Source organism: Theropithecus gelada, chromosome 3 (assembly GCF_003255815.1).
Source record: "Theropithecus gelada isolate Dixy chromosome 3, Tgel_1.0, whole genome shotgun sequence".
Classification (NCBI taxonomy): Eukaryota; Metazoa; Chordata; class Mammalia; order Primates; family Cercopithecidae; genus Theropithecus; species Theropithecus gelada.
This window is the reverse complement of record NC_037670.1, coordinates 91,218,544-91,244,150: the sequence shown is the minus strand read 5'-3', so window position 1 is coordinate 91,244,150 and position 25,607 is coordinate 91,218,544. Positions and strand designations below refer to the sequence as shown.

The following is a 25,607-nucleotide window of genomic DNA, read 5'->3' as shown; positions in this document are numbered from 1 at the left end:
TCTACTAAAAAAAAATACAAAAAATTAGCCGGGGATGGTGGCGGGCACCTGTAGTCCCAGCTACTCAGGAGGCTGAGGCAGGAGAATGGCATGAACCTGGGAGTCGGAGCTCGCAGTGAGCCGAGATCGCACCACTGCACTCCAACCTGGGTGACAGAGTGAGACTCCATCTCAAAAAAAAAAAAAAAAAAAAAACCTTGTGACAGCACAGTCCAGCGGTACCATTATTTTCTCCCAGTTATAGGATTTTCCTATTTAAAGGCAAAGAGGTCTCTCTACTCCTAAAGTCTGAGGACATGCCCAGAATACATCTTTTAGATCCACCGCACTGAACCACTTGTGTTCATAGGATATCTGACTGAGGAGGGTGCAGGGGGTAGGCACCAAAGGGTGGTGGGTCTGGACAGTCTGATACATAGCCTTTAGAACTTGTACCAATCTCAACGACCCATTAGGTTTTTAGACTGAGACAATTGGAGTATTGTATGGGTGACATGCAGGATTTTAATAGTCCATCTTTCATTAATCCCTTTATTACCGGTTGGTTGGAGATATTTTCTCCCTTCAGTATAAATGGGATTTTTTCTTTTTTTTTGCAAACTACTTCTCTTGGTCGTTTTAGTTTAATTTGTAAGGGTGTGGTTTTTAACCCTCCCCATTCCCTTTTCTAACCCACGCAAGGTTATTAATTTTCTTTCCTCCTCCTCTTTTGGGAGGCCCATTATTACTTTTATTTGTCCTTCCTTTATTCGTAATCCTAAACCCAATCTCACAATCAGGTTTCGACCCAGGCTGTTAGTTTCTGCTTTAGGAACATATAAGAGTGACCAATTTGTTTTGGTCCGAATCTAATTAACATTTTCTTGAATATCGGAACCTGAAATCCCTCCCCTTTACCCGATCCTATCAGTTTTTCCTTAGAGAGTTCTGTACCCCTTGGTTGGTGAATTAGGGAGGAGCGATCCACACCAGTATCAACCAAAAAAGTCACTTCTTCTCTCTCGGGTCCCACCTTCAAATTTATTCAGGGTTCCTGGTGGGACCTACTCAGAAGAAACTCTCACCCAGTCTTCATTAGCAGTCACGAGGTGGATCCCCATTTCTTTTTTCCATTTAGGACATTCTCTTTTAAAATGCCCTGGCTTTACATACTTGTAACATCCACTCATAGTCTTAGGAGCTTTTCCATGTATTTCCCTTCTTTCTTTGTGTCGAAATCTGTCATTCCCCTTGTATCTTTCGAGGGGGATCTTGATCTAACCTTTTTTTTGACTACGTCTTCCACAGTGGAACCATGAGTTTCACTTTTTTTTAATGCTTCTCTTCCTCTCTCCTTACAAAGACCTTCTGAGCCTCCCTTAGTAATTTCTCAAATGGTTTCTCATTCCATCCATTAATCCTTTGTAATTTTTTTTTTTAATGTTAGGCCAGTTCTTTCTTACAAAGTAAGAATATTAAAACTTTCAAAAGGCCTTGCCCTACTGGGTCCTCTGGATGTAATCTGGAGTATTTTCTTATCTAGTCTCTGACCTTCTGCAGGAATGCAGAGGAAGTTTCCTCTTTTGGTTTTTGTTGAATCTCCAATGCCTTTGAGACCTTTTGTGTCCTAGTGGTGGACTTTTTTATCTTTTTTACAATTAGTTCCCTGAGGTTCTGCATTTGTGTCTGTTCTCTGGGTTTTTTTTTTTTTTTGAAATGGAGTCTCACACTCTGTTGCCCAAGCTGGAGTGCAGTGGTGCAATCTCGGCTCACTGCAACCTCCACCTCCCAGGTTTAAGTGATTCTCCTGCCTCAGCCTCCTGGGTAGCTGAGATTACAGGTGCATACCACCATGCCCGGCTAATTTTTGTATTTTTTAGTAGATAGGAGGTTTTGCCATGTTGGCTAGGCTGGTCTCGAGGCCCTGACCTCAGGTGATCCACCCACCTCGGCCTCCCAACGTGCTGGGATTACAGGCATGAGCCACACACCTGGCCCCTGAGATCATTATTATCTCGTTTGCGATTGACATTTGGAAATTTTTGTTCAGCTGGTAAGACTTCTTGTCCACGTGGTTGTTACCTCTCCCAGATGGTTATGGCCCCTCTCCTAATCATTCCCCTTTCTTTTCCTGTGATAAAGGATACTTGTGCTAGACATCATTTCAGCCCAGGTGTAAAAGCTGGGTTCTAGGAATTGATTTCAGCTGGTTTGCTAAACCCAGGGGATGTTTTAGAAGTGGTTTCGTTTCCTTCTTGAAATTTGTAGCTTCAGTACTTGTAAGAGGAGCATTTACAAAGCCAATCTCTCCCTATCTATGGGAACTTCCCTAAGAGGGAATATGCTAGATGTCTGCTGTGTGGAAGGGATAGGGAAGTCTCAATATCCCTCTTACACTGTTCTAATTCTTTTCTCAAATTTGGATAAGGATTTAAAGGAGCAGTTGGTTTGACTCCGCCATAGTCTGCAAGTCTTTATTCCTAACCCTCCTGCTGCCCCTTGATTTTCCTGTCCCCTATTTTGTGAGACACATGGAGGCATATGGATGATAGGGGGTCCCAGGGCTTTTCACTGGGCAGGAGCTTTTTACTAGGCTTTTTTTCTTCTTCTTTGAAGGGGAACATGGTGCCTAATTCCTTGATCCAGCAGAGAGTGTAACCCATCTCCTCTTGTGAGGATGGGGTTTTATCATTCACATAGAGAATTAAAACTTGGCATACTCCATTTTTATCTGAGCCAAACTTAGGCCAAAAGACCAAAGGCTTACGAATGGAGTCTTTAGGCCAGATAAGCAGCAATACTTTATCATTTTTTGCTTTTCTTTGTCCCTGATTCAAGGGTTGTCCCTTCAATCCTTATTCTTCCCAAAGGACTATCCGGGGGAATGTCAGAGGGAGTCTCTTTGGCTCCCTCTTTCCTTTGGCCCTAGGCCTACAATTTCTGTAGCCCATTTTTGGTCAGTCTTTGTGCCCAAGCTTTTCCCTGTGTACTCAGCCCCCCACTGCTGGAGGTTTCTTGCACACCCCAATTGCTTTGCCTGTCTGTGGACATTTCCCTCATGGAAGAACAGAACTACGGATTGGGATTTGAACTCCGCACTTGCTTCATATCTAGGTTACATCTTAGTCACACACACTTGATTTCTGAAAATGCCCAACTACCAAGGCAGTACTTATAGTTCAATTTTCCTCCCTTGCCTCGCGCATGACGTTGCCTGGTTGCCGTGGTGCCTGCTTTTCTCCCTGTGTTGCCTCCACTGCCTCCTGAATAACAGTCTTGGGTTTGTTTATGGCCTCTGCAGGGATCCAGGATGCCTGGACAGAGCGGGCCACTTAAATTGTGTGGGACGTGTTTCCACTCTTGGCTGGAGTCCTACTCTACACAGGCACAGAGTTCCCAGACGAGCCCCCAAGTTTGTGAGAAACACATTTACCCTTCTGAACCCAAAGAATGGACTTGGAGACACGAAGAACAGTGGAAGCAAGACTTTTAATGGTGGTCTTGCAAGATTGGGTGTCTGGTAGGCAGGCACACCTGGGGCAGTTATAGCAGGTAATTTATCTCCTATCATGCAAGTTCTTCCCCCAGTTCCTCGTTAGTTGAGTACTATGGGGTTACAATTCTCACGGACGTTGCCTAAGTTTCATTATCCCCCTTATAAGGTTATACCCTGGTCCCTTTCTCCGCTTAAGTTTTGATTTCCCAACAATGAAACTTTCTTCCCTTTTAGGGACTGACCCATTCTCTACATTCTGTTCACTTTTTGTGACTTTCTAGGTGCATGAGCTGTGCGATTTGTCACATCTGCAGGCTGGCTGCCAGTACTTAGATTTATTATGCCTCAAAAATGGACCGGTTAAAATGTTTTCTCAGAATAGTGAAGTCTGAAACAGTACCCAGTACATTAGAAATGTTGAATAACTTTAATTTTCTTTCAGCTTGACTTTTAGAAAAAGCTATTGATGTCAGTGATTTAATCTAGAAAACAGTCTCCCAGTAGGTAATGCATGTTAAGTCCAACAAATCTAAACTCTTTTTTTCTTTCCAATTTTTATCTTAGATTCAAGGGCTACATGTACTGGTTTGTTACCTGGGTAAATTGTGTGTCATGGGAGTTTGGTATACAGAGAGTTTGTTACCCAGGTAATCAGCATAGTATCTGATAGGTAGTTCTTTAGTCCTCACCCTCCTCCCACCCTCCACCTTCAAGAAGGCCACAGCGTCTGTTGTTCTTTTCTTCGTGTCCATGTGTACTCAATGTTTAGCTCCTAGTTATTAATATAAGTGAGAACATGGATGGCCGGGTGCAGTGGCTCACACCTGTAGTCCTACCACTTTGGGAGGCCAATGTGGGCAGATAACTTGAGGCCAGGAGTTTGAAACCAGCCTGACCAGCATTGCAAAATCTCATCTCTACTAAAATACAAAAATTAGCTGGGCATGGTGGCACATGCTTGTAATTCCAGCTACTCAGGAGGCTGAGACAGGAGAATCACTTGAACCCAGGAGACATGGAGGTTGGGGTGACCCGAGATCTTGCCACTGCACTTCAACCTCAGTGACAAAGTGAGACTCTGTCAAAAAAAAAAAAAAAAAAAAGAAAAAGAAAAGAAAAGTGAGAACATACAGTATTTGGTTTTTCTGTTCCTGTGCTAGTTTGCGTAAACCTAAACTCTTCAGCCTGTTTGCAAAGTTCTTCACAAACTACCCCTGCCTTCCTCACAGCCCAAGTATTGCCGTTTCTCTCAGGGGTGCTGGCTCTATTTCCAGGATGGTCATACTGGCGGTTTCCTACAAGCACCATACTCCCTGAGTCTCCATTATTTTATCAGTGTTCTGATTTCTGGAATGCTTGTTGTCTTACTTTGTTCAGGTTACTATCACAAAATACCACAGACTTGGTGGGGTATAAACACTGGACATTTATTTCTCACAGTTTTGGAGCTGGAAGTTCAAAATCAAGGCAGTAGTAAATTCAGGTGTCTGAAGGCTGCTTCATGGTTTATAGATGGTCCCTTCTAGCTATTTCTTCACATGGTGGAAGGAGCCTATTTTATAGGGACACTAATCCCATTCATGAGGACTCAGCCCTCATGATTAATCACCTCCCAAATACGCCACCTCCTAATACCATCGTTTTGGGGGTTAGGATTTCAATATATGAATTTTCAGAGGACATATATATTCACATCATAACAACTGCCTTGCCCCGTTCTTTCATCTTAAAGATTCAAACCAAGTAACGACTTCTCTGGCAAATCTTTCTTAAAACCATTCTCTCCCAGAGGCACATATTTCTCCCATGTTTTCATATGCATCATGGACATACCTCTAATTGTAGCAGGACAAGCCGCAGACAAAACTCCTCAGACACCGGATTAAAGAAGGAAGAGGCTTTTATTCGTCCAGGAGCGTCGGCAGACTCGCCTCTTAAGAGCCGAGCTCCCTGAAGAAGAAATATTTGGCCTTTTTAAAGGCTTACAACTTTAAGGGATCCATGTAAAAGGGTCATGATAAATCAAGCAAGTGTGGAAAACGTGACGGGGGGGCTACATGCATCAGCTAACAGAACAAAAAGTTTTACAGTGCTTTCTCATACAATTTCTGGAATTTACAGATAACACTAGTAGTTTTGGTCAGTGGTTAATATTATTATTATTTTAACGACCAGGGCCAGGTGGTGGCCCCAAGGTCGTCTAGCTATTTATCTTACTTCTGTTTCTTTCCAACTTTTTGCTTTCTCCCCCTTCTCCTGTCTTATAAACTAGGGAAAAGGGGAGATGGGGAAAAGCTGGGAAGGACAACAGGAGAAGTGGTGGTCTCATTCTATATAATCATGGCACGTCTTATCTTGAGTGTCACAGTTCCAGGTTCTCACCTACTGAGCTCACTGAGGGCCGGGACTATTTTGTACTAATTTCTGTATTACTAGCTTGACACGTAATGGGTGCTAAGTAGGAAAAGATAATAATAATAACATTTGGAGACATTTGTTTCAACACCATTCAAAAATGGAAGTGAATTTTCAGCTTGTTTTTAGTTAACTAGAAGATTGTATCATCAAACTAAACTCTAAAAAGGTAGAATAAACATTTTCTGAGCATTTTGGCTAATTCAAATTTTATACTAAAATGTTTATAAATTGGTCAGATTACATATAGATTATATATAAGAAAAATGAAAAAAAAGTTTAAAATGAATAGATACTTCAAGGGAAAGCAAGAAGAGACCAACTTCATTAATGCAGCATTCTCTTATTGATTACATAATATATTCCAGACTCTGGAAATGGAAAAAATACTTTTTGAGAGTTTTCACATAGTTTCATTGATGTTTCCCGTTTCATGGTGGAAGAAGTTCTGAATAAGGTCCATGAGGCTGAATAAACATGTTTCTGACTATCCAAACTTTAATCCTCTGGGATGCCACCCAGGGCTTGAGAAGATTAATTTACTTCTAGCTTCCATATGATTCAGAAAGATTGTTTTCATTAATGTGCCTGCCAGTGTGCTCAGTTTGCATTATGAGGGCAGTTTACTTACTTGACATGGCTGCTTATTTCATGTAGTGTTTGAGTTATTGGGAACCTCCACAAATGTTTGATAAATGGGTAAGTGAATGAACAGACAGTGTGCTAATTCCACTTTGACAGAATGTATGTCTAATTGATTAAGTCTAAATGGGTCACTGACTTTGTCCTCTCTTTGTAGATTTCATATTATTGGATGATATTTATGAAATTGGGTGGTTTTGTTGCCAATTTTGTATGACAAGAAAATCTTTGAAGGAACACATTTTCTGTAAATTAATTTAACTGCTTTTAACAATGTTTCTCTTTCTCTAGATTTTAATGCCAGTTCTTTCTAATAAGAACAACCATAAGTCCTGGTCCTGTTTTACTTCACAAGATATGGAATATCACATAGAAGTCATGAAAAATAAGATGTATATTTTTAAGGGCAAAATGTCTAGAAGAACTCTTCTACCAATTCCCACTGTTGCAGGAAAGATTGATCTGGATCAGAATTATTCAGAGAACAAGTACGTAACAGTACAGTATATACAGGATATTAAAATGGAGAGCCAGGCCAGCATGGTGGCTCATGACTGTAATCCCAAGCAGTTTGGAGGCCGAGATGGGAGGGTTGCTTGAGATCAAGAGTTCAAGACTAGTCTGGGCAACATAGTGAGATTTCGTCTCTACAAATAAAATCAAAGAATAAAATAAAATGGAAAGTCAGCATACCCATTTAATATCACACCCCTAGCAAATTCATTAGCAAATAGAGAATTACAACTACATCATATTTTTAAAATAAGTGCAGAAACACCATGTGTATTATTTCCTTTCAAAGTACGCTTTTAAAAAGCAAATTATACAAAAAGCAAACTATAGTAATTGCCATGCCAATAGCAGTATTCCTTTAGTAAAATGGGTTTTGAGGATATAATTCTTTGTGTTTTTTGAGGTTAGAGACATGTCAATGACAGAATAACATAACCCCACAACTTAAGACCATAAACATAATGGATTCTGAAGAATTTGTTTTTAGGAAACTAGTTTATGGATGCCTAAAATAACTTTTAAAATCTGTGTCTTTGGATAAAATGATTCATCTTTGAATTATTTTATTTTAATGTTTGTAGGCCACCACAGTCAAATGAAAGGATAATACTTCATGCAATTGAATCTGTGATTATTGAATGGTCACATCAAATCCAAGAAATTATAGAAAGAGATTCAGTGCAGCCTTTGTTGAATGGTCTTCACTTGTCTCCTCAAGCAGAGCTAGATTTCTGGATGATGAGGAGAGAAAATCTGTCATGCATTTATGATCAAGTAAGTAGATAGCCCTAGAAATTGTAAATTACATTAGCAAAGTCTCCTGAGCAGCAGTGACCAATAGTTTTAAAGGTTTAACACACTGTATAATTTACTGGTCTGCGTCTTTTCTTAATCCAGGGTTCTGTATGTATGGTGTGCACTTTTGACATTAAAGTAACTTTGCCTTTATGAGAATATTTTGACAGCATTTGAGATGATTGGAAATATTGTGCTACCCTGGAAGAGCGGTACTTCCCCAGGGAAATGTTGAAGACTGGAAAATGTAATTAGTCAACTTAATTGATTTGGGAAGGAGTGAGGTCTTGCTTGGTAGAGAGACACAGCTTTGGAAGGACTAACTTCGGTTCCTCTGCTGGGTGCTTGCCATACAAATTACTTACTTAAGGTTCTAAAAGTTAAGACATCCATTCACATGGCTTTTGGAGATTTTCTGAAACAAATTTCATATGGCAAAATTAATATTTTACATATATAATGTATTAGGTTCTCTAGAAGGATACAACTATAGCATATATGTATATAGGAAAGGGAGTTTATTAAGGAGAATTGACTCAAAAGGATCACAAAGTAAACTTCTACCATAGGCCGCCTGTAAGTTGAGGAGCAAGGAAGCCAGTGGTGAATCAGTCTGAGTCCCAAAACCTCAAAAATAGGGAAGCTCACAGTGCAGCCTTCAGTCGGTCGCCAAAGGCCCAAGAGCCCCTGGCAAACCACTGGTGTAAGTCCAAGAGTCCAAAAGCTGAAGAACTTGGATTCTGATCTTTGAGGGCAGGAAGCATCCAGCATGGGAGAAAGATGAAGGCCAGAAGACTCAGCAGTTCTGCTTTTCCATCTTCTGCCTGCCTGCTCTATTCTCGCTGCTCTGGCAGCTGATTAGATGGTGCCCACCCAGATTGAGGGTGGGTCTGCCTCTCCCAGTCCATTGACTCAATGTTAATCTCCTTTGGCAACACCCTCACAGACACACCCAGGAACAATACTTTGCATCCTTCAATCCAATCAAGTTGACACTCAATTATAACTATCACATATAATAATATATATCCAAATTTAAACACTTAAATGCAAAATAAAATACAAGGCTAAGAAAACAATGTATTTTAAAAATTATTTTCAACTTGAAACCAGATATCACTTTGAGTATTAAATACTGAATCACTTGTGAGTGAAATAGCATTTAAATATTTTATTACAGAATGCATGTATTTAGTAATCGAGTTTATATTTATTAAAGTGTTTTTTTTTTTTTTTTTCCTTTAACTTAGCTTCAGGCACCTATTGTCCTCAAAATGGTTAAGATCCTGACAACTAAACAAAGCAGCTATTTTCCTACTCTGAAGGACATTTTTCTGGCTGTGGAAAATGGTAAGACTCTTGTTCCTCAGCCTGGCATCAATATCACCATCTGCTCACGATCCAGCCCTTGCCTGCTTGGCCTTGACATTTACCCTTCCGCCATGTTCGGGGAGTGATTGCTCTTGGCTCTTCTGATGATAAATTCATCTCACCCTTTGTACTTTATTCTCCACCCATACTAAACTACTTTTAGTTTATCTGGTATGTGGTAGATACCTGCCAAAGTGGCTCCAGATTGAAATTTTAATTAGACTGTTTGTGGAGGAGTGAGGCCTTCAGTATTTAGCAGAGGGAAAAAAACTCCGGATAGAGGTTTTCCAGCCAACAGATTGGGCTATGATGAGTCTAGTTATTCACCAGTTCAGTTCTCTGAGTGTGTTTGATATCCACCAGTTATTTAGCTTGCAAACACTCAAAGCCATCATTGAAGTTTTGGTGAAGATGAAATGTACAGAGTGGAGGGCTTGTTGAATTTTGAATAGACAATGCATGCATCTTATTACAAACCAGGAATCATAAAATGATATCCAGTTGACAGTCTTCTCACCATCCTTGTCCTTCCACTATCTAGTTTCAGCCCCATCCAAAGACGACAATCCTGCTCAGTTCCTTGATTTCTGTTCATGTTTCTTTGCACATGGATAAGCATTTACTTATGGATATACATGATACTGAGGTTTTAAATAATACAGTTGGAGGCAATATGGACAAGTAACTTTTTTTGTCTCTAACAGTAAAAAGTTTATTTTTCCCATGTGACATTTGGGAAGTTAGGAAATACTGAAAATTCACTTCAAATATGTTTTAATACATCTTTAGGGTTTTCTGCATGAATTCGGTTTAAAAAGAGGGCATAAGATAAGGAGGAATATATACAGCAGGGGCTCTGTAAGATCTGAATTCCTGTCCCAACCCCGCTTACTGAGCATTTTAAATTTGCTAAGCCTCTGTTTTGTATTGGCCTATTAACACCTTCCTTGAAGAATTGCTATGTGGATTCAGTATTCCTCAATCTTGTCACAATCAACATTTTGGGTTAGATAATTTTTTGTTGTGGGGGGGCCATCTTACATATTGTAGGATATTTAGCAGTATCTCTGGCCTTTACCTGCTGGCGCCATCCCTGTTGTGGTGATCATAAATGTCTCCAGACATGGCCAAATGTCCCCTGGGGGCAAGATTTCTGCTGGTTGAGAACCACTGGGTTAGGGATAGCATATTATACACTGTACGAGGTACTGGACATGTATTAAGTATGCTTCAATACATAGAAACTGTTGGCTTTTTTTTTTCATCCTATGTTAGCATAGGATGAAAATTTTCTCTGGATGCAGCTTCTGCAGGAATGAATCCTGGGGTCCTCTGAGCCTTATGTGCGTGTGGCCTGGAGATACAGAAATAAAACACTTCTCAATAGAACAAGTGGCCCAAACCCATGGTCAAGCTGGAGGAAGAAAGCTCTTCTCAAAGACATAGTTCAGGCATTGTGGAGTCACCAGACATGCTGATCACATTTTAAGGATACTTAATATTTCAGGGCACTTACCTACTAGATACAGTTATTTAATGTTGACATAAAAGTTGATAAAAATACTAATTTTGAAACATGAGTACATCTTGAAAAGAAAATAATTCCTGAACATTCTTTTTATTCTCAGGGCTTTATTGTTACATAGACAAATTAACTGGTTACACATCAAGTGGCTGGGTGCGTCCTTGACTCCTGGTGACAAAATTCAGCAGGGTTTCTTTGTTCTTGACACAAGTCTTTTGGGTTAACACCAAAAACTAGAATTTACTTGACCTTGTTCCCTACTTTGATAATAAAATTTGTTCTCAGTTCATCAGGGATATTGTTAGCCTTGGGAGCAAAATGGAATATCATGGAAATCCACTTAGGGTATATTAAAAGGACCAGTGCTAAGCAAGAGAAAACTTTGGATTCGATTAAGCAGTCATTAATGAGAGTTAAATATTTAAATGTTTCTTCATATCTATAGCATTCTTTGGTTTGATTTTTTTCTTCCCTTTTCTTTTTTGGAGACAGGGTCTTGCTCTGTTGCCCAGGCTGGAGTGCAGTGGTATGATTATGGCTCACTGCAGCCTCGACCTCCCAGGCTCAAGTGATCCTTCCACCTCAGCCTCCTGAGGAGCTGGGACCACAGGCAGCTGCCACCATGCCCAGCTAATTTTTAAGTTTTTTGTAGAGATGAAGTCTTGCTATGTTGCCCAGGCTGGTTTCGAACTCCTGGACTCAACTAATCCTTCCAAAGTGCTGGGATTACAAGCATGGACCACTGCACCTGGCCCTCTATAGCATGTGAAAAAAAATATTTACCATGCTTAACATTTGTTTTATTGAAATAAAATTCACATAACATAAGTTAACAATTTTAAAGTGTAAAATTCATTCAAGTTTTAGTACATTCATGATGTTGTACAACCTCACCTCTGTCGAGTTTCAAAGTACTTTCATCACTGTTCTTAACAATTTTAAACCTTTATTAATGATATAATTTTTCTCAGTCATTGCATGAGTTACTGTCATAGGAAACCGGAATGAGAGAGTAAACAATTCAATTGTGCTTATACCAAGTTCTTAGAAGGAATTAACATTCTAGTGATGAAGTTTGTAATCCAAGCCATGAAGTGACAACATTGCAGAGAGGTTTTATTCCCACAGTTTCCACAGGGTTGAGTAAATTTCTTTAGACTCCAGGGGTGTTTTCCCCTTGTTTTTTCCATCACAATTTATTTATGCTATGTGGGTAACTAGATCAGTGCTCTCCCAAATGACTGAGTTACAGATGGACAGTGTCTAAAGTCTTCCACATTGCTCATGTGTAGATTGTAGGATAAGTAATATAAAGGGAACTATGACAACATTTAAGTGTGGCCGTGTTGTTTTACGTGGCTCTCTTTTACATGTAAAGTGAATTTAGAAAAAAATAATAATAAACCGGAATCACGTTAATGATGGTTCTTTGCTTTCAGCCCTTCTCGAAGCCCAAGATGTGGAACTTTACCTGAGACCTCTGAGGAGACACATCCAATGTCTCCAGGAGACGGAATTCCCACAGACCCGCATATTAATCGCTCCATTATTTCATACCATCTGTCTAATCTGGAGTCATTCCAAGTTTTATAACACCCCTGCTCGGGTTATAGTTTTATTGCAAGAGTTTTGTAATCTCTTCATTAACCAGGTATGAAGCATCAAAAAACAGGAACAATAAGAATTGTTGCTGTGAGGTAGGTTTTACTAGACTAGTGAAGAATAATCTAGTATACAGTAAGAACACCATCTTTCTTTTTCTTTTTTGAGAAAGGACATTTATGGTAACAAAGGCCAAGTAACCTTTTAATCCTAAATGGCAGAAAGCTATGAAAATAAGTCAGACATAAAGGACAAGTTGTTGGTGGGTTTTGTTTGTTTAATATCTGTACCTTTCTTCAAAAGGCTTTAAGGCAGCTTCCAGTAAAAGACAGATGTGTAGTACGTTCTTTGTAGCCTTCCTTTCGTTTTCACAGAAACACTGACTGATAAAAGCCTTTTGGAAAGTGTGGTAAGTTAAGAGCATCTGGCAAAAAGAAAATCCTAAAAATATAGCAGTAGAATTGTATTGAAAAACTTCTGATTCATTGTTGGTCTTTTAAAATCTCTTTTGTAATTGCTTCTCTATTCCTTACTCAACCTGCGAAATGTTAAAAAAAAAAAAAAAAAAAAAAAGGACCAGCTCCCTCTGTGTCCTCATCCTGTCTATGTGAATGTGGATTCTTCCATGCTCACAGTACCAGAGGGTATTACGTAATTTGAGAGCTAAAAGATACTTGGATGCTACATAATCCAGTGGTTCTTATTTGGAGGTGTGTCTTAGTCTACTCAGGCTTCCATAGCAAAGTACTATGGACTGGGTAGGTTAAACGTCAGAAATTTATTTTTTCTCGTATTTCTAGAGGCTGAAAGTCTGAGATGAGAGTGCCAGCGTGCTCAGGTTCTGGTGAGGGCCCTCTTCCTGGCTTGCTGATGACTGGCTGCCTTCTCACTGTGTCCTCACTTGGCCATCTTCCTCTTTTTTATTTATTTTTAATTTTATTTTTAATTTTTATTTTTTGAGACGGAGTCCTGTTCTGTCACCCAGGCTGGAGTGCAGTGGCCGGATCTCAGTTCACTGCAGGCTTCGCCTCCCGGGTTCACGCCATTCTCCTGCCTCAGCCTCCGGAGTAGCCAGGACTACAGGCGCCCGCCACCACGCCCGGCTAATTTTTTTGTATTTTTAGTAGAGACGGGGTTTCACTGTGTCAGCCAGGGTGGTCTCGGATCTTCTGATCTCGTGATCCGCACACCTCAGCCTCCCAAAGTGCTGGGATTACAGGCGTGAGCCACCGCGCCCGGCCGGCCATCTTCCTCCTGTAAGACCACAGTCCTATCGGATTAAGTCCCCATCTTTATAACCTCATTTAATCACAGTTACCTCCTAAAGACCCTATATCCAGATACAGTCACATTGGGAGTTAGGCTTTCAACATATCAATTTGAAGGGACGCAGTTCAGATATTTTCAAATGAATTAACCAACACTGGAAGAATGATGTCATTTGCTCAATTTCCCTAAGAAGTTAGGAGGAAAGCCAGACCAGAGAACAGGTCTGCAGACTTGCAGCTTAGAGTTTCTGGAATATGAGGTTGCATTGTTAGTGTTTTTCATCTCTTTCTCTCTCTGATTCTGAAAAGATGGAGTGGTGTGTGGGAAAGGCTTTGGACCCAGACCAACCTGGATTCGAATCTAATTGACCCACTTAAGGGAAGTTAAATTACTCCTCAGTTTCCACATCTGTCGGTGGGGATAATGCCTAGTCCATGGCTATTGCGAGGATTAAAAGATAACCTAAGTGAAATCCCCAGCATTGCTTGGTGTTTAATCGAGTTTCAGTAAATGTTAGTTGCCTTTTGTTCTTTTGACAAACTGTTGACTTACAGGCTAGTTGCAGCTGTTGGTAGGAGATAACAACAGGTCGATATTTTATCATCATCTCCTCTGGTTTTGTTCAATTTCTATTACTCTGTTGGGCAAACTCAGTTTTGCCCTTTTGTTAAACAGGCTCCCTGGACCCTAATGGCTTGGGTCTCTATGTAAAACACCACAATCACTGTTGCAGGGTCAAAAACTATAACCACCACTTCTCCCAAACCCCTTTTTAGGGAACTATTTCTCATTTTGAGAATAATTGAAACTGTTTCATTGCAAATCCTTGTTAATGTATAAATCACAGAGGGGACTATTTGTTAGCACAGGTGACTTATTGTAAGTCCTGGTTACCTGTAAGCCTGTAAACTTCTCATCTCTGACTTCTACTCTGTGTCAACAGCCAGATTCTGCCAAGTTCCTGATAAAATAATGTGGCTTCTCTTGTTCCTTAGTTCTGGCTTCTATCCAAAGGTTTCATTGACCTGATTCCTTTGATTCTATGAACAGCAGATTTCAGACTTTGTGGTAAATATGCCCAACATGTTAGGAGTCAAAAGTTAACAATTAGCCAGTATCTATAGCTGGTTCCCTGAAGCACTAACCACCAGCCACCAATTTTACTACTTTTATATAGTTATTTAACAAACACTATATAATACTTACTTTGTTCAGGAGCTTTTCCAAGCCCTTTACAAAAATTCAAAAGTTAAGTTCTCATAGCAACACTATGACATAGGTATTATTAGTAGCTTCATTTTATAATGAAAAAAACCCCGAAGCCTAAGAAGATAAGTAACTTTCCAACCCAGCAAGTCAATAATAGAGTTCTCACCCATTGTACCATGCTCCATATTTTAAAATAAGTTTTTTTATGTCTGAATGTGACCTAATACATGGTATGCTAATGATAATTGTAAAACATTCTCATTGCATAGTGTTGGAACAATGGAAATAGTTCTGCAGTTTTATCACTCTATTAAGCATTTATACATTTTATCATATGTACAATTTTGTACTAACTTCTTGAAAGATGATTTTGTTATTGCTGTACATGCAGTTGCTTCCAGCCTCCTTGATTATAAAAAACATGAAGAAAACTATACAAAGATCCCCTCTTTTGACTGGAATAATTGGCTTACTATAAATTCCTGATGTTGGTCAAAGGTACAATCTTTTCATGGCTCTTCGGCAATATTTAATACTTACAAATTATTTTCTAAAAGGTTATATCAATTACGTTGCTATTATCAACGTGTAAAAGGTTTCACTATGACCTGTCAACTTGGAGCATTGCCATCTTTCAGAAAATTGGGGGTCATTTATTGTGTTCTAGTGGTAACATGTTTTTAAATTTGTACCTTGCATGATATGTGTGATTACACATTTTATGTTTTCTATAATTGTATTTCCTCTTGTCACCTACATGTTCTTTGCATTCATGAATTTATTGATGGAGTTTTTGTGAAAATTCAAACCCTTCCTATGTTACATATTAGAGGTCATAAGCTGACATGCTATCAGCTCATTTGGCCCAAAGATCAATGCAGTGTTTTTATTTTGTATAATATTTTTTAATTTAAAAATTGTTGTTAATACTTAAATCTCATTTAAATGCCAGCATTTCAGCCTCCAGTGAAAACTCAGTGCTTGCGCCATCCCCATAGGTGCAGCCAGTGACTACAGCTTCAAATGCTGCTTTAGGTGAAACAGGTGCTGTCTGGATGACCATGACCTTCTCTGTTCAGTCGTTTCTGATCTACTTTACTCAGTTTCATTATATGCCTGACCCTATGACGGGAATGCCAGTCAGAGTCAGAAACCCTTTGTTACTTTAAAAACAAATGTATTTCTTGTTTTCTAGTGGTGACCACTAACATCATTATTTAGGCTAGACACATAAAAGGCATCACCTGTTCACCTTGCATGCTAGACAGGCTTTGCTAATGGGGTCTTAATGCCTTGCCTTTCTTCTCTGGTAACCTGACTCTACTCCCTGGTCCTTGTGTGTCATTACCACTCTAGCCACTGCCTTGTCTATTCCATGTCTTGGTGTATCTGTTGTAGACATTGTCACCTACAAGATCCTAGGTGAGGAAGAGTTTAAGTCTGAGTAGTGGAGTAGAGCTGTCAGGATTGAGCTAAAACAACAGTCCGTAAAAACACATGCAAAAGAATAGAGAAGCAGCAGCAGAGAGACAAGCCTCAAACTGACAATATCATTGGTAAATTGGTTAATCGATCAGCTTATTGATAAATAAGTTGGTTAACAGTATTTTAGTTTATAAGTCCTCTGAAGTGGGACCAGTTCATCCTAAATCCTGGTGGCTTTTAGCTTGTTTGTGCTGGCACCATTAAGTACGCGATGATAGAGCTGCTGTGGTTAGGCATGCTCCAGAGCGGGTACTGTGAGAAGTCGAAAAGAATTTAGAGTTTATGAGCTAAAAGGGATTTTGAGATTCACCTAATTCATTTCCCTCATTTTGCAGCTAAGGAAATAGATCCTCTGAGACAACTTAACTAGTATCACAAAAGTAGTTCGTGGCCCCTAGAAGGATCACAGCCAGCCCCTGCCTCAGGTCATGCTTTTTCCCTCACACATTCTGCCTCCCCATGCAAGGAGACAGACTGGGTGTTTTCATTTAGGACATTAAGTACTATAACCTGTCTTAGGAGGCCTTACTCAACAGTGGTCTGTATGAACAGGAGGTTCCTTGTCTATGATTGCCTCATCTGTGTGAGGGCCAGCCAGGAAGCACAGGAATAAACATTAAGCATGGATTGTCCTAGGGACGTTACTTTAAACACAAGTAATTAGGTAACAGGGGGCTGCTAAAGCAGAAAGGGCCACTCAAGCAAAAGATGGAGTCGTTTGCCATAGATTTTTCAGCATCCTAAAAAGACACATTTACTATAAAGAATACATAGAGATAAAGGTGTATGGAATGCACCATATACCATATCAAAGTGTAAACTCTTTTAAAATTCACATTGCTAAGGAATTCCTGGTGGTTCTCTTCACTGTCCTGAATGACTTGCTATTATAGCAGCCCTCATGTGGAGGTTAATTTTCTATGTAACGTGATTGGGAAATAAAAGCATAGATTGGGAAGGAGTCTAATCAGTAGGGGTTTTAGACACTAAATGAATGATTTTCTTATTGCCTTACAAATTCATGGCACAGAGCCTATATTGCCTGTAAAACTGTTTTCATTAATGGGAAATGGAAGGTCATATGCCTACATTTAAGGAAGAAATGCTTCCCTCTGCTATTTTGAACTCAGGACTTTCATTACATTATCCATTGACATCTTGAACAACTTTCTAAGCAACTACAAAATTGAAGGCACACAAATTAAACCTATAATTTATATGAGGTTAAGATGCATCAGGAAGCGGTAGCATACAAAAGAACCTTCAGAATGCACAGGTTCTTGGTCCTTGAAGAGGGGAATTCTGAATGTGGGTATCAAATATGAAGAGAGAAGAAGTTGGGAGTGTTGGTTGGTCCCATGAGAATTTGACCAGTGCCACATGGATCTTCTAGTCTTTTCTTTCTCTTTTACCCTTCTCTTCCCTTCCTTTCTTTTCCTCTATTCAAAACTAGTTCATGTGGGACATGTCAGCTAGACTGCATGTCCTGTAATGTTACTTAAGCCCCCAGAAGAGAAGTTTGCTAACTTGAAAGAATTTCCACTGTTACACACTCCTAATCAGGTCTTTCCCTTTGCAAGTGGCCCTGAACTACCAGATAAAGTGAGTGTACTTTAAAAATTCCTGTTCTGATAGATTTCCTTGTCTGGCTTATATATTCTTTATATGAGAAAATGATTGTTCAGAATATTTGCTGGCAGGCACACTCATGCACATTACATGACAGTTGTCATATAATGAGGCTTAGCAACAATTTAGTCATTTGCTAGAATGTAAAAATCCAGAAATAGTAGGGTCTCCTGTATATAATTCTAACTTATACAAGTATGTAATCGAAGTCCAAGTAGCTGAATTTCTAGAATTTGTGCTTTCTTTCTTTCAGCATTGCTGGCCCACCTTTAGATACTGGCATTTAAAAATGATTCTTCGAAACAAAGACAGTTACAGCGAAGAATTATTAAACACAGTTTTGATCATTGTTCCCTTTCGTTAAATCCTAGGCAACAGCTTTCCTTTCACCTGAGGACCTTTTGAAGGGAGAAATAGAGGAGTCACTGGAAAAGGTGCAGGTGGCTGTTAACATCTTAAAGACTTTCAGAAACTGCTTTTTCAACTATAGAAAAAAATTGGCAAGCTATTTTATGGGAAGTAAGCTAAGACCATGGGATTTCCAGTCTCATCTGGTGTTTTGCAGATTTGACAAGTTTCTTGATCGGTTGATAAAAATAGAGGTATTCTTTTTTTCTTTCACTTATTCATATTGAAGGTGGGTTCAAAAAGGCGGTAGCTTTTCACATGATTCATGGAATGGTTTACTTTACATCATAGGTAGAGGCCTCCTTTCCCAGTGATTCTTAATAAGGAGCTCAGCAGGCCAATGCTATGATGATACAAGGGCAATTTTTAAATCTTTCATTTTGATTTTTTAAAAGTTCATTTTTGATTCTGTTATTACACCGAGTATAAGTAAATCTCTTTATATATCAGTGACTGTTAGAATTTACTAATCTGGAAGAGTGTTGTAAATCAGGAAGCAGTAAACTAATCCTCTGTAAATAAATCCACTTTTCCTTTTATATATTTAATCCTTAAAATTGCTATTTCATACCCTAAAACCCATTGGATAATTTAAATTATCACACTATTTTTTAGTATATGAATATATGCTGTACTATAAAAATATTAAAATCACTGGTAAAAATAAAACATGGAAATATGTGCTCTATAAATTAAACACATACAACACACAAACTCTTACACTTGTATGGTGCCTATTGGCTTAGATTTTTTTTAAAAAAAAGTTTAAATTGATGACACTGCCTTATTTTCTTTGTAAAGCTGTAAGAATTTTGGACATTGTCATTGATATAAGATTTGTTTTATTTCATTCAAAATTAGAACTTTATGTCTTGAGAATTCTCATAATCACTTAAATGAGTCTGAATGCCTCTTCTGTCTCTGAATGTGAAATACCTAATGAAGGGCAGCTTACATATCCCTTCCTTAACAGTTTCCTGGGCTCACTTTCAGTAAAGCAGCTGACTCACTGCAAAGTATGGGGTGATGAAAACAGGAGTTTTGGATACTACCTGGGGATCTGACTTACATTTAGGAGGATATAAAACTGGGGGAATTATATGTCTAGCTATGGTGAATTAGAGGTTGCTTACACTGAGAGATTCTTTTTTTTTTTTTTTTTTTTTTTTGTAGAGACAGGGTCTCATACTGTCGCCCAGGCTTAAGTGCAGTGGTGTGAACACAGCTCACTGCAGTCTTGACCTCCTGGTTCAAGTGATCCTCCTGCCTCAGCTTCTCAAGTAGCTAGGACTACAGGTGCATGCCACCATGCCTAGTTCACTTTTTTGTGTTTCGTAGAGACAGTCTTGCCTTGTTGCCCAGGTTGGTTTCAAACTCCTGGGCTCAAGCAATCCTCCTGCCTTGGCCTCCCAAAGTGCTGGGATTACAAGCGTGAGCCACTGCACCTGGCCAGTGAGAGTTAATTTTTAATAAATATGAAAATGGGAGAGTAATTTTAAAAATTAGCAATGACTTTGTTAATTAAATAATTAATATTTATTTTCTGTCATGTAAGTGTCCATTGACTCATTGATTTTGAACACTTGAAAATGTTCTTGATTTGAAACTTTAAAATATTTTGCTGCTCAATGTAGTGGAAAGGTCTTTACTGTGTTTTTTTATAAAGGATATATTTGTGAGCACTTTGGAATTTGAAAAGCTGGAAAGACTGGAATTCGGTGGTACCAAAGGAGCAATTTTGAATGGACAAGTTCATGAGATGAGTGAAGAATTTATGGAACTCTATAAAGTTTTTAAACAGAGCACTTATGACCCATCTGATTGCAATAACATGGTAATGTTGTACCTTTGCATTTTCATTTCATGGGATCCTATAATTTCATAGCTGAAAAGGAAGATCGGTCTCAGTAATAATAGGAGCCATCCATTCCAACATCTCTCGGACCAGAAGAGGTTAAATGACTTGCTGAAGTCTTGTAGCTACTTAGTTAGTAGATCAGGGATCAGAACTTAAGCTTTTGCGTTTTCAGTTCAGAATGATGGCTGATAAAACTGCAGACCTCAGTCTGGATTTGTATCTTGTTTGTGTATACTAAACAGAAACTTTCCACACTAACTCATTTTGATCTGATGTCCATGTCCGTGCTTTATTTTAGCCTTTTCTTGAATCACTGGCTATTTTTTTTTTTCACCTGAACACTTGGTTTCACCCCATTCATTACGGGTATCAGTAGCATGTTGGTTGTTTCTTATAATTTTTGTTATTCTTGAGAGCTGATTATAATTTCGTATTTCCAACCACAGGAAAGGGGGAAGCTTTATGAGTTAAGCTGCTTCTGTGCTCTGTCAGTTCCAGCATGTTAGTAGCCAGGGAGCTACCTGTGAGCATCCCTGCAGTTCTAGGATAAAAATAGCTTCATTTTAGTAGTTTGCCAAGAACAGTGAAGCCCAAGTCCAAAAGAATGAGGATTTAGCTCTTGTTCTTATTATTTTATACGTGAGTTTATTCACTGTTGTTTATATTTGGCCAAACAATCGATTCTTTGATGTATGAGTGCAGTATGATAGCTTTATAAGGATGTAGTTAGCAAACTTAAGCCCTCTGAATTGTAGTCAGTTTTGGAAAGTGGAGTGAATGGTAGGACACTGCTCTAGTGGGTAACTCTTTGCTAAACCAGCATCCTACAGTTTGTGAAAATGTATGAGGAATATAGGATCATGGTGATGAATAATTTGAGTGAGCTCATCCCCAAAGCCTTATAAGATGCCTGGCACTTGGAAGGCATTCAATAAATATGTACAGAATGGGATTCTTCAGAGAGCCTCTAGGTTAGCCCCGCTGAATGAGCTAGTGGAGGAGGAGTGTGAGACTGAGCCTGCACAAGATCCTTGGGGACATTTGAATAGCAAGAGAGTCTTGATTTTGTTACAACTGCAAAAACTGGCAAGTTTTCAGGGTGCCAGAATTAGAGAATGTGGCCAGGTTTGATTGACGTCACTGCCTTGGCAATGCCAAAGGTCCTGATTTTACTCCTGTCTCTGCCTAAGGCCTGCATAGCCACAAACATGTAGGAATAGAAAAGTCATTTGCTCTTGAGGTGTATACCTGCTTGGTATTTGTATTTTGGAAGCCCCTTCTATTTTGCAGAGAAGGTGGGCGGTGTTTACCTCTGATCTTCAGTCTGGTTGGAGACATCATAACCTTCCCCTGAAGTTCCCTTCATCCTCCTGGCTGATTCTTGCCTTAGAGTGTAGAAGCTCCTTGAGTTTGGTCATTCCCTAAAATTAAAACATGAATTAACTAAAAGTTAACTTAATCGGCATACTTACGTTGAAGACGACCATTGCTTTTTTAAAAAACGTGTCTTGGCTCTCATTACTACTTGAAAATACTGCATTTATTATATATTTTTGCTTAATAAACTGTTCATTTTGGTGCTTTTTAGCTGAGTTCCCTGTACTTTGACTTCATGATGAAATCAGTTGGTAATTTTTGAGACATTATTTCAACAAACAACTTCCAACCTAGTGTATGCATGTATTTGTATGTACATATGAATACATGCCCAAACCCTGCCCTTCCCCTCCCATTGCATACAGCCCCATGTTCCTGCTCCTGCTCCATCCCCTCTGACTAGACTAGTGCTTATGTAACAGGGAAGTGTGTCAGGGTCAGCCATTCTGCCCTTTGGTATATACATGGTTTAAATATGTTCCAGTAAATTAAAGAAATTATCACTGGTAATTTGCTGTTTGAAATGCTGCTGTTTATTTGTCTCCTCATCAATCTCAAGCCTATTAATCAGGCTTTGAGCCTTGGTGTACCAAAAGGTTTGCTGCTGTGGTCCATTTACAGAATGTGGGGATTTTATCAGGTGTACCCACAAAAATGGTTTTGGGTTTCTCAATTATTGAATGTTACTTTAGGTATTTTCTTTGACATCTTCTTAGGGGACTGTTTGAAATCTAGACAATTATGAGAAGAAACTTGCTTTTTTCATAATTGATGTTGAACAGTTAGTCCAGCAATAGACTCAGTAATTTTGCTGTCATTCTATGGGGTTTCTTGATGAAATCCCTCAGATACCTAAGCAAAGATGGTCGCTATTCTTGTTGAGGGTAACCTCTTGTCTCCACTTAGTCTCTGCTAATGAGAGCCAATTAATATTTACGGAACAAGTGCTGGGTACCAGGCATGGTGCCAGAGTTTTCCCACATTATATACCTGCTTAATTCTCACTATGACCCAGAGAATGGTCCCCTAGGCAAATGACAGTTTCACTAAATTATCTGAGATTATAGTTTCCAGTTGGTGGAATGGAAGTTTGAATCCAGAACTCTCAACCACAATCCCTGCATACTTTTATTTTCCCTTCCTCCCTTCCTTCCTTTTTTTTTTTTTTTTTTTGAGACGGAGTCTCACTGTGTCTCCCAGGCTGGAGTGCAGTGGCGCGATCTCGGCTCACTGCAAGCTCCGCCCCCCGGGTTCACGCCATTCTCCCGCCTCAGCCTCCCAAGTAGCTGGGATTACAGGCGCCCGCTACCGCGCCCGGCTAGTTTTTTGTATTTTTAGTAGAGACGGGGTTTCACCATGTTAGCCAGGATAGTCTCGATCTCCTGACCTTGTGATCCACCCGCCTCGGCCTCCCAAAGTGCTGGGATTACAGGCTTGAGCCACCGCGCCCGGCCTTTTTTTTTTTTTTTTAAGAGAGAGTCTCACTCTGTCGCCCAGGCTGGAGTGCAATGGTGTGATCTCAGCTCACTCCAACCTCTGCCTCCCAGCTTCAAGTGATTCTCCTGCCTCAGCCTCCTGAGTAGCTGGGATTACAGGCACGCACCACCATGCCCAGGTAATTTTTTTGTACTTTTAGTAGAGACAGGGTTTCGCCATGTTGGCCAGGTTGGCCAGGTTGGTCTCAAACTCCTGACCTCAGATGATCCACTCGCCTTGGCCTCCCAAAGTGCTGAGATTAGAAGCGTGAGCCACTGCACCCGGGCTTGCTTTTTTTTTTTTTTTTTTTTTGAGACAGTCTCACTCTGTCACCCTGGTTGGAGTGCAGTGGCATGATCTCAGCTCATTGCAACCTCTGCCTCCCAGGTTCAAATGATTCTCCTGCCTCAGCCTCCTGAGTAGCTGGGATTACAGGAGTGTGCTACCACGCCCAACTAACTTTTGTATTTTTAATAGAGATGGGGTTTCACCATGTTGGCCAGGCTGGTCTTAAACTCCTGGCCTCAAGTGATCCACCTGCCTCGGCCTCCAAAAGTGCTGGGATTACAGGCATGAGCCACCACGCCCAACCTCTGCGTTCTTTTCACTACACCACCCTGTTAGTATTTATCTTGCTTGTTGTGTCCTCATTGAAATGAAAGGAATAAGTTCATCTGGGGGAACTCACCTGAGGACCCGTCCCCTGAGATGGAGTGATCCAGGTAGCTGTGCCTGTTTTTCTGCTGATTTTCAGTGGGAAGCTTTATTCAGGTGCCTAGCTCACCATGATATCAGAATCTACAATACATTTTAAAAGTAGTTATTTAGTTCACCTGTACTAGGTTGTATTCTATTTCCTAGAACGAATCTGTTGTTCTGCTGTCACCCACTGAACTATTCCTTTGCTATTACTTTATGTAGTGTTTTCTCATTTTAATTATACAGATTTCATCTTTATTAGTCATACACAGCATTTCCATGTTTTGCCTGCATATTATTCAAGATGAAATGAATTATTTAGCAACCTTCCTTAGTAATTCTTTTGGAAAGGTAACATTTGTAAAAACTTGGTCCTCTTTTTCTCACCCTATAGCCTTTTCCCTAGTCTTCCATTTGTCCTCCCCAAAGGCATCTCTATTAAAAATTTCTTATATGATGTTCCAGAGATATTTGGTGCATGCACTGGCATATACATTGTTTTCCACTTTTGCATTAATAGCATTTATACCTTGCTTTTATCACTTACTATATTTTGACAGTCATTCTGTATCACTACAATAGCATTGCTCATCTTAAAACAACTGCACATTCCATCAGATTTGTATACTAAAGTTTGTCTTATTTATTTTAAAATGTTGTTTAGTAGATATCATTGTTTAAAATTTTATTAGAAACGTCTGCTTCTGGAAAGAGGGAGATGTACTTTTCCCTATTCCTCCCACTAAGTGCAACTAAAACACTGGCCATTATACAATAGCATGGTTCACCTGTGACCGAGACTCCTCTAGCTCTTGTTGCTGCTGATTATCCTACTTGCTGGCAATGGAGATTAACTCTGAGGCTCCAACATGATATTATCCCTTGAGGAGACCAAACAGCTGCTTGGTGGGAAGGTAATTACCCAAGAAGGACAGCAATTCCTCTTGTATAGGATTGATACATATTCCAAGAATGTGTCTTCCTTGCCTGCCCGAAAGGCCTCAGCAAGCTTGGCGGCCACAAACAGCCCTTGAAAATGTCTATTGCAGGAAGCCCAGAAAGGAAGCACCAAGTTGGTTTAAGGGACTGTTCTTGGAGTTGTAGGGGAGAGGAGATACAAGGAAGCCAAGATCTGAGATCCCAGAAGATGTTAATACTGACTCAAGACCCTCTTGAAAGATGTAAACTCTGATAGAGGGTATGGATGATGTGTTTGATCCTTTCTGGGGCTTAAGCCAAGACCCTATCAAGCAAGTAAGTGGGAGATTGTGCTTATAAACAGCTCTTTTGAGGTAAGACAGATGTTCTCCTTGCTTCTTAGAATATTTTAGGCCAAAGCATTTTGTGGGCATAAATTAGTCTAATATTAGTGTCAGTGCTCTATTTCAGCTTACTCGTGAAGGCCTGGTCTTTGTGCTGTAAGCAATTAAGAAAGACAGAATTCTTAAGTGTATTTCAAGGAAATGTAAAGACAAAGTGTTCAATGCACACTTATGTATATATATTATGATGTTTATAACAAAAGTATAAAAACATACATGGGAAAGATTGAAACTTACTTTGGGGTAGTGGTTTTCTGGGCAGGCAGGAAGAGAAATGTGTCTATATGTGTTACTTATTTCTGAAATGAAATAACAGTATCTGAGCAAAAAAAAAGACAAAAAAATCCACTGACCATTATATATAAAACAGACATAAGAAGAATCTGAAAGGTGAAAATAAAAAGGCAGAGTGGCTAAGGATATTGGGACTCAAGAAACAACAACGTGATGAGTTCCCTGGATTTTCCTGTTGCCGGAAGTAATCCAGACTTGGAGCTGAAGACACTGGCAACCAGGAAATGCCAGTGGGCACAGACC

At 39.6% G+C, this 25,607-nt stretch overlaps 1 protein-coding gene across 1 annotated transcript in view; it reads left to right on the top strand.

Annotated features, from left to right (window-relative positions):
* The window catches only part of DNAH11 (dynein axonemal heavy chain 11), a 372,079-nt gene that overhangs the window by 9,553 nt on the left and 336,919 nt on the right, over nt 1-25,607 (top strand). The window contains exons 3-8 of the mRNA XM_025379290.1: nt 6,824-7,020; nt 7,627-7,819; nt 9,091-9,190; nt 12,176-12,387; nt 18,302-18,532; nt 20,005-20,172. Coding sequence (XP_025235075.1) covers nt 6,824-7,020; nt 7,627-7,819; nt 9,091-9,190; nt 12,176-12,387; nt 18,302-18,532; nt 20,005-20,172 — 1,101 coding nt within the window. The remainder of the gene's footprint in view (nt 1-6,823; nt 7,021-7,626; nt 7,820-9,090; nt 9,191-12,175; nt 12,388-18,301; nt 18,533-20,004; nt 20,173-25,607) is intronic.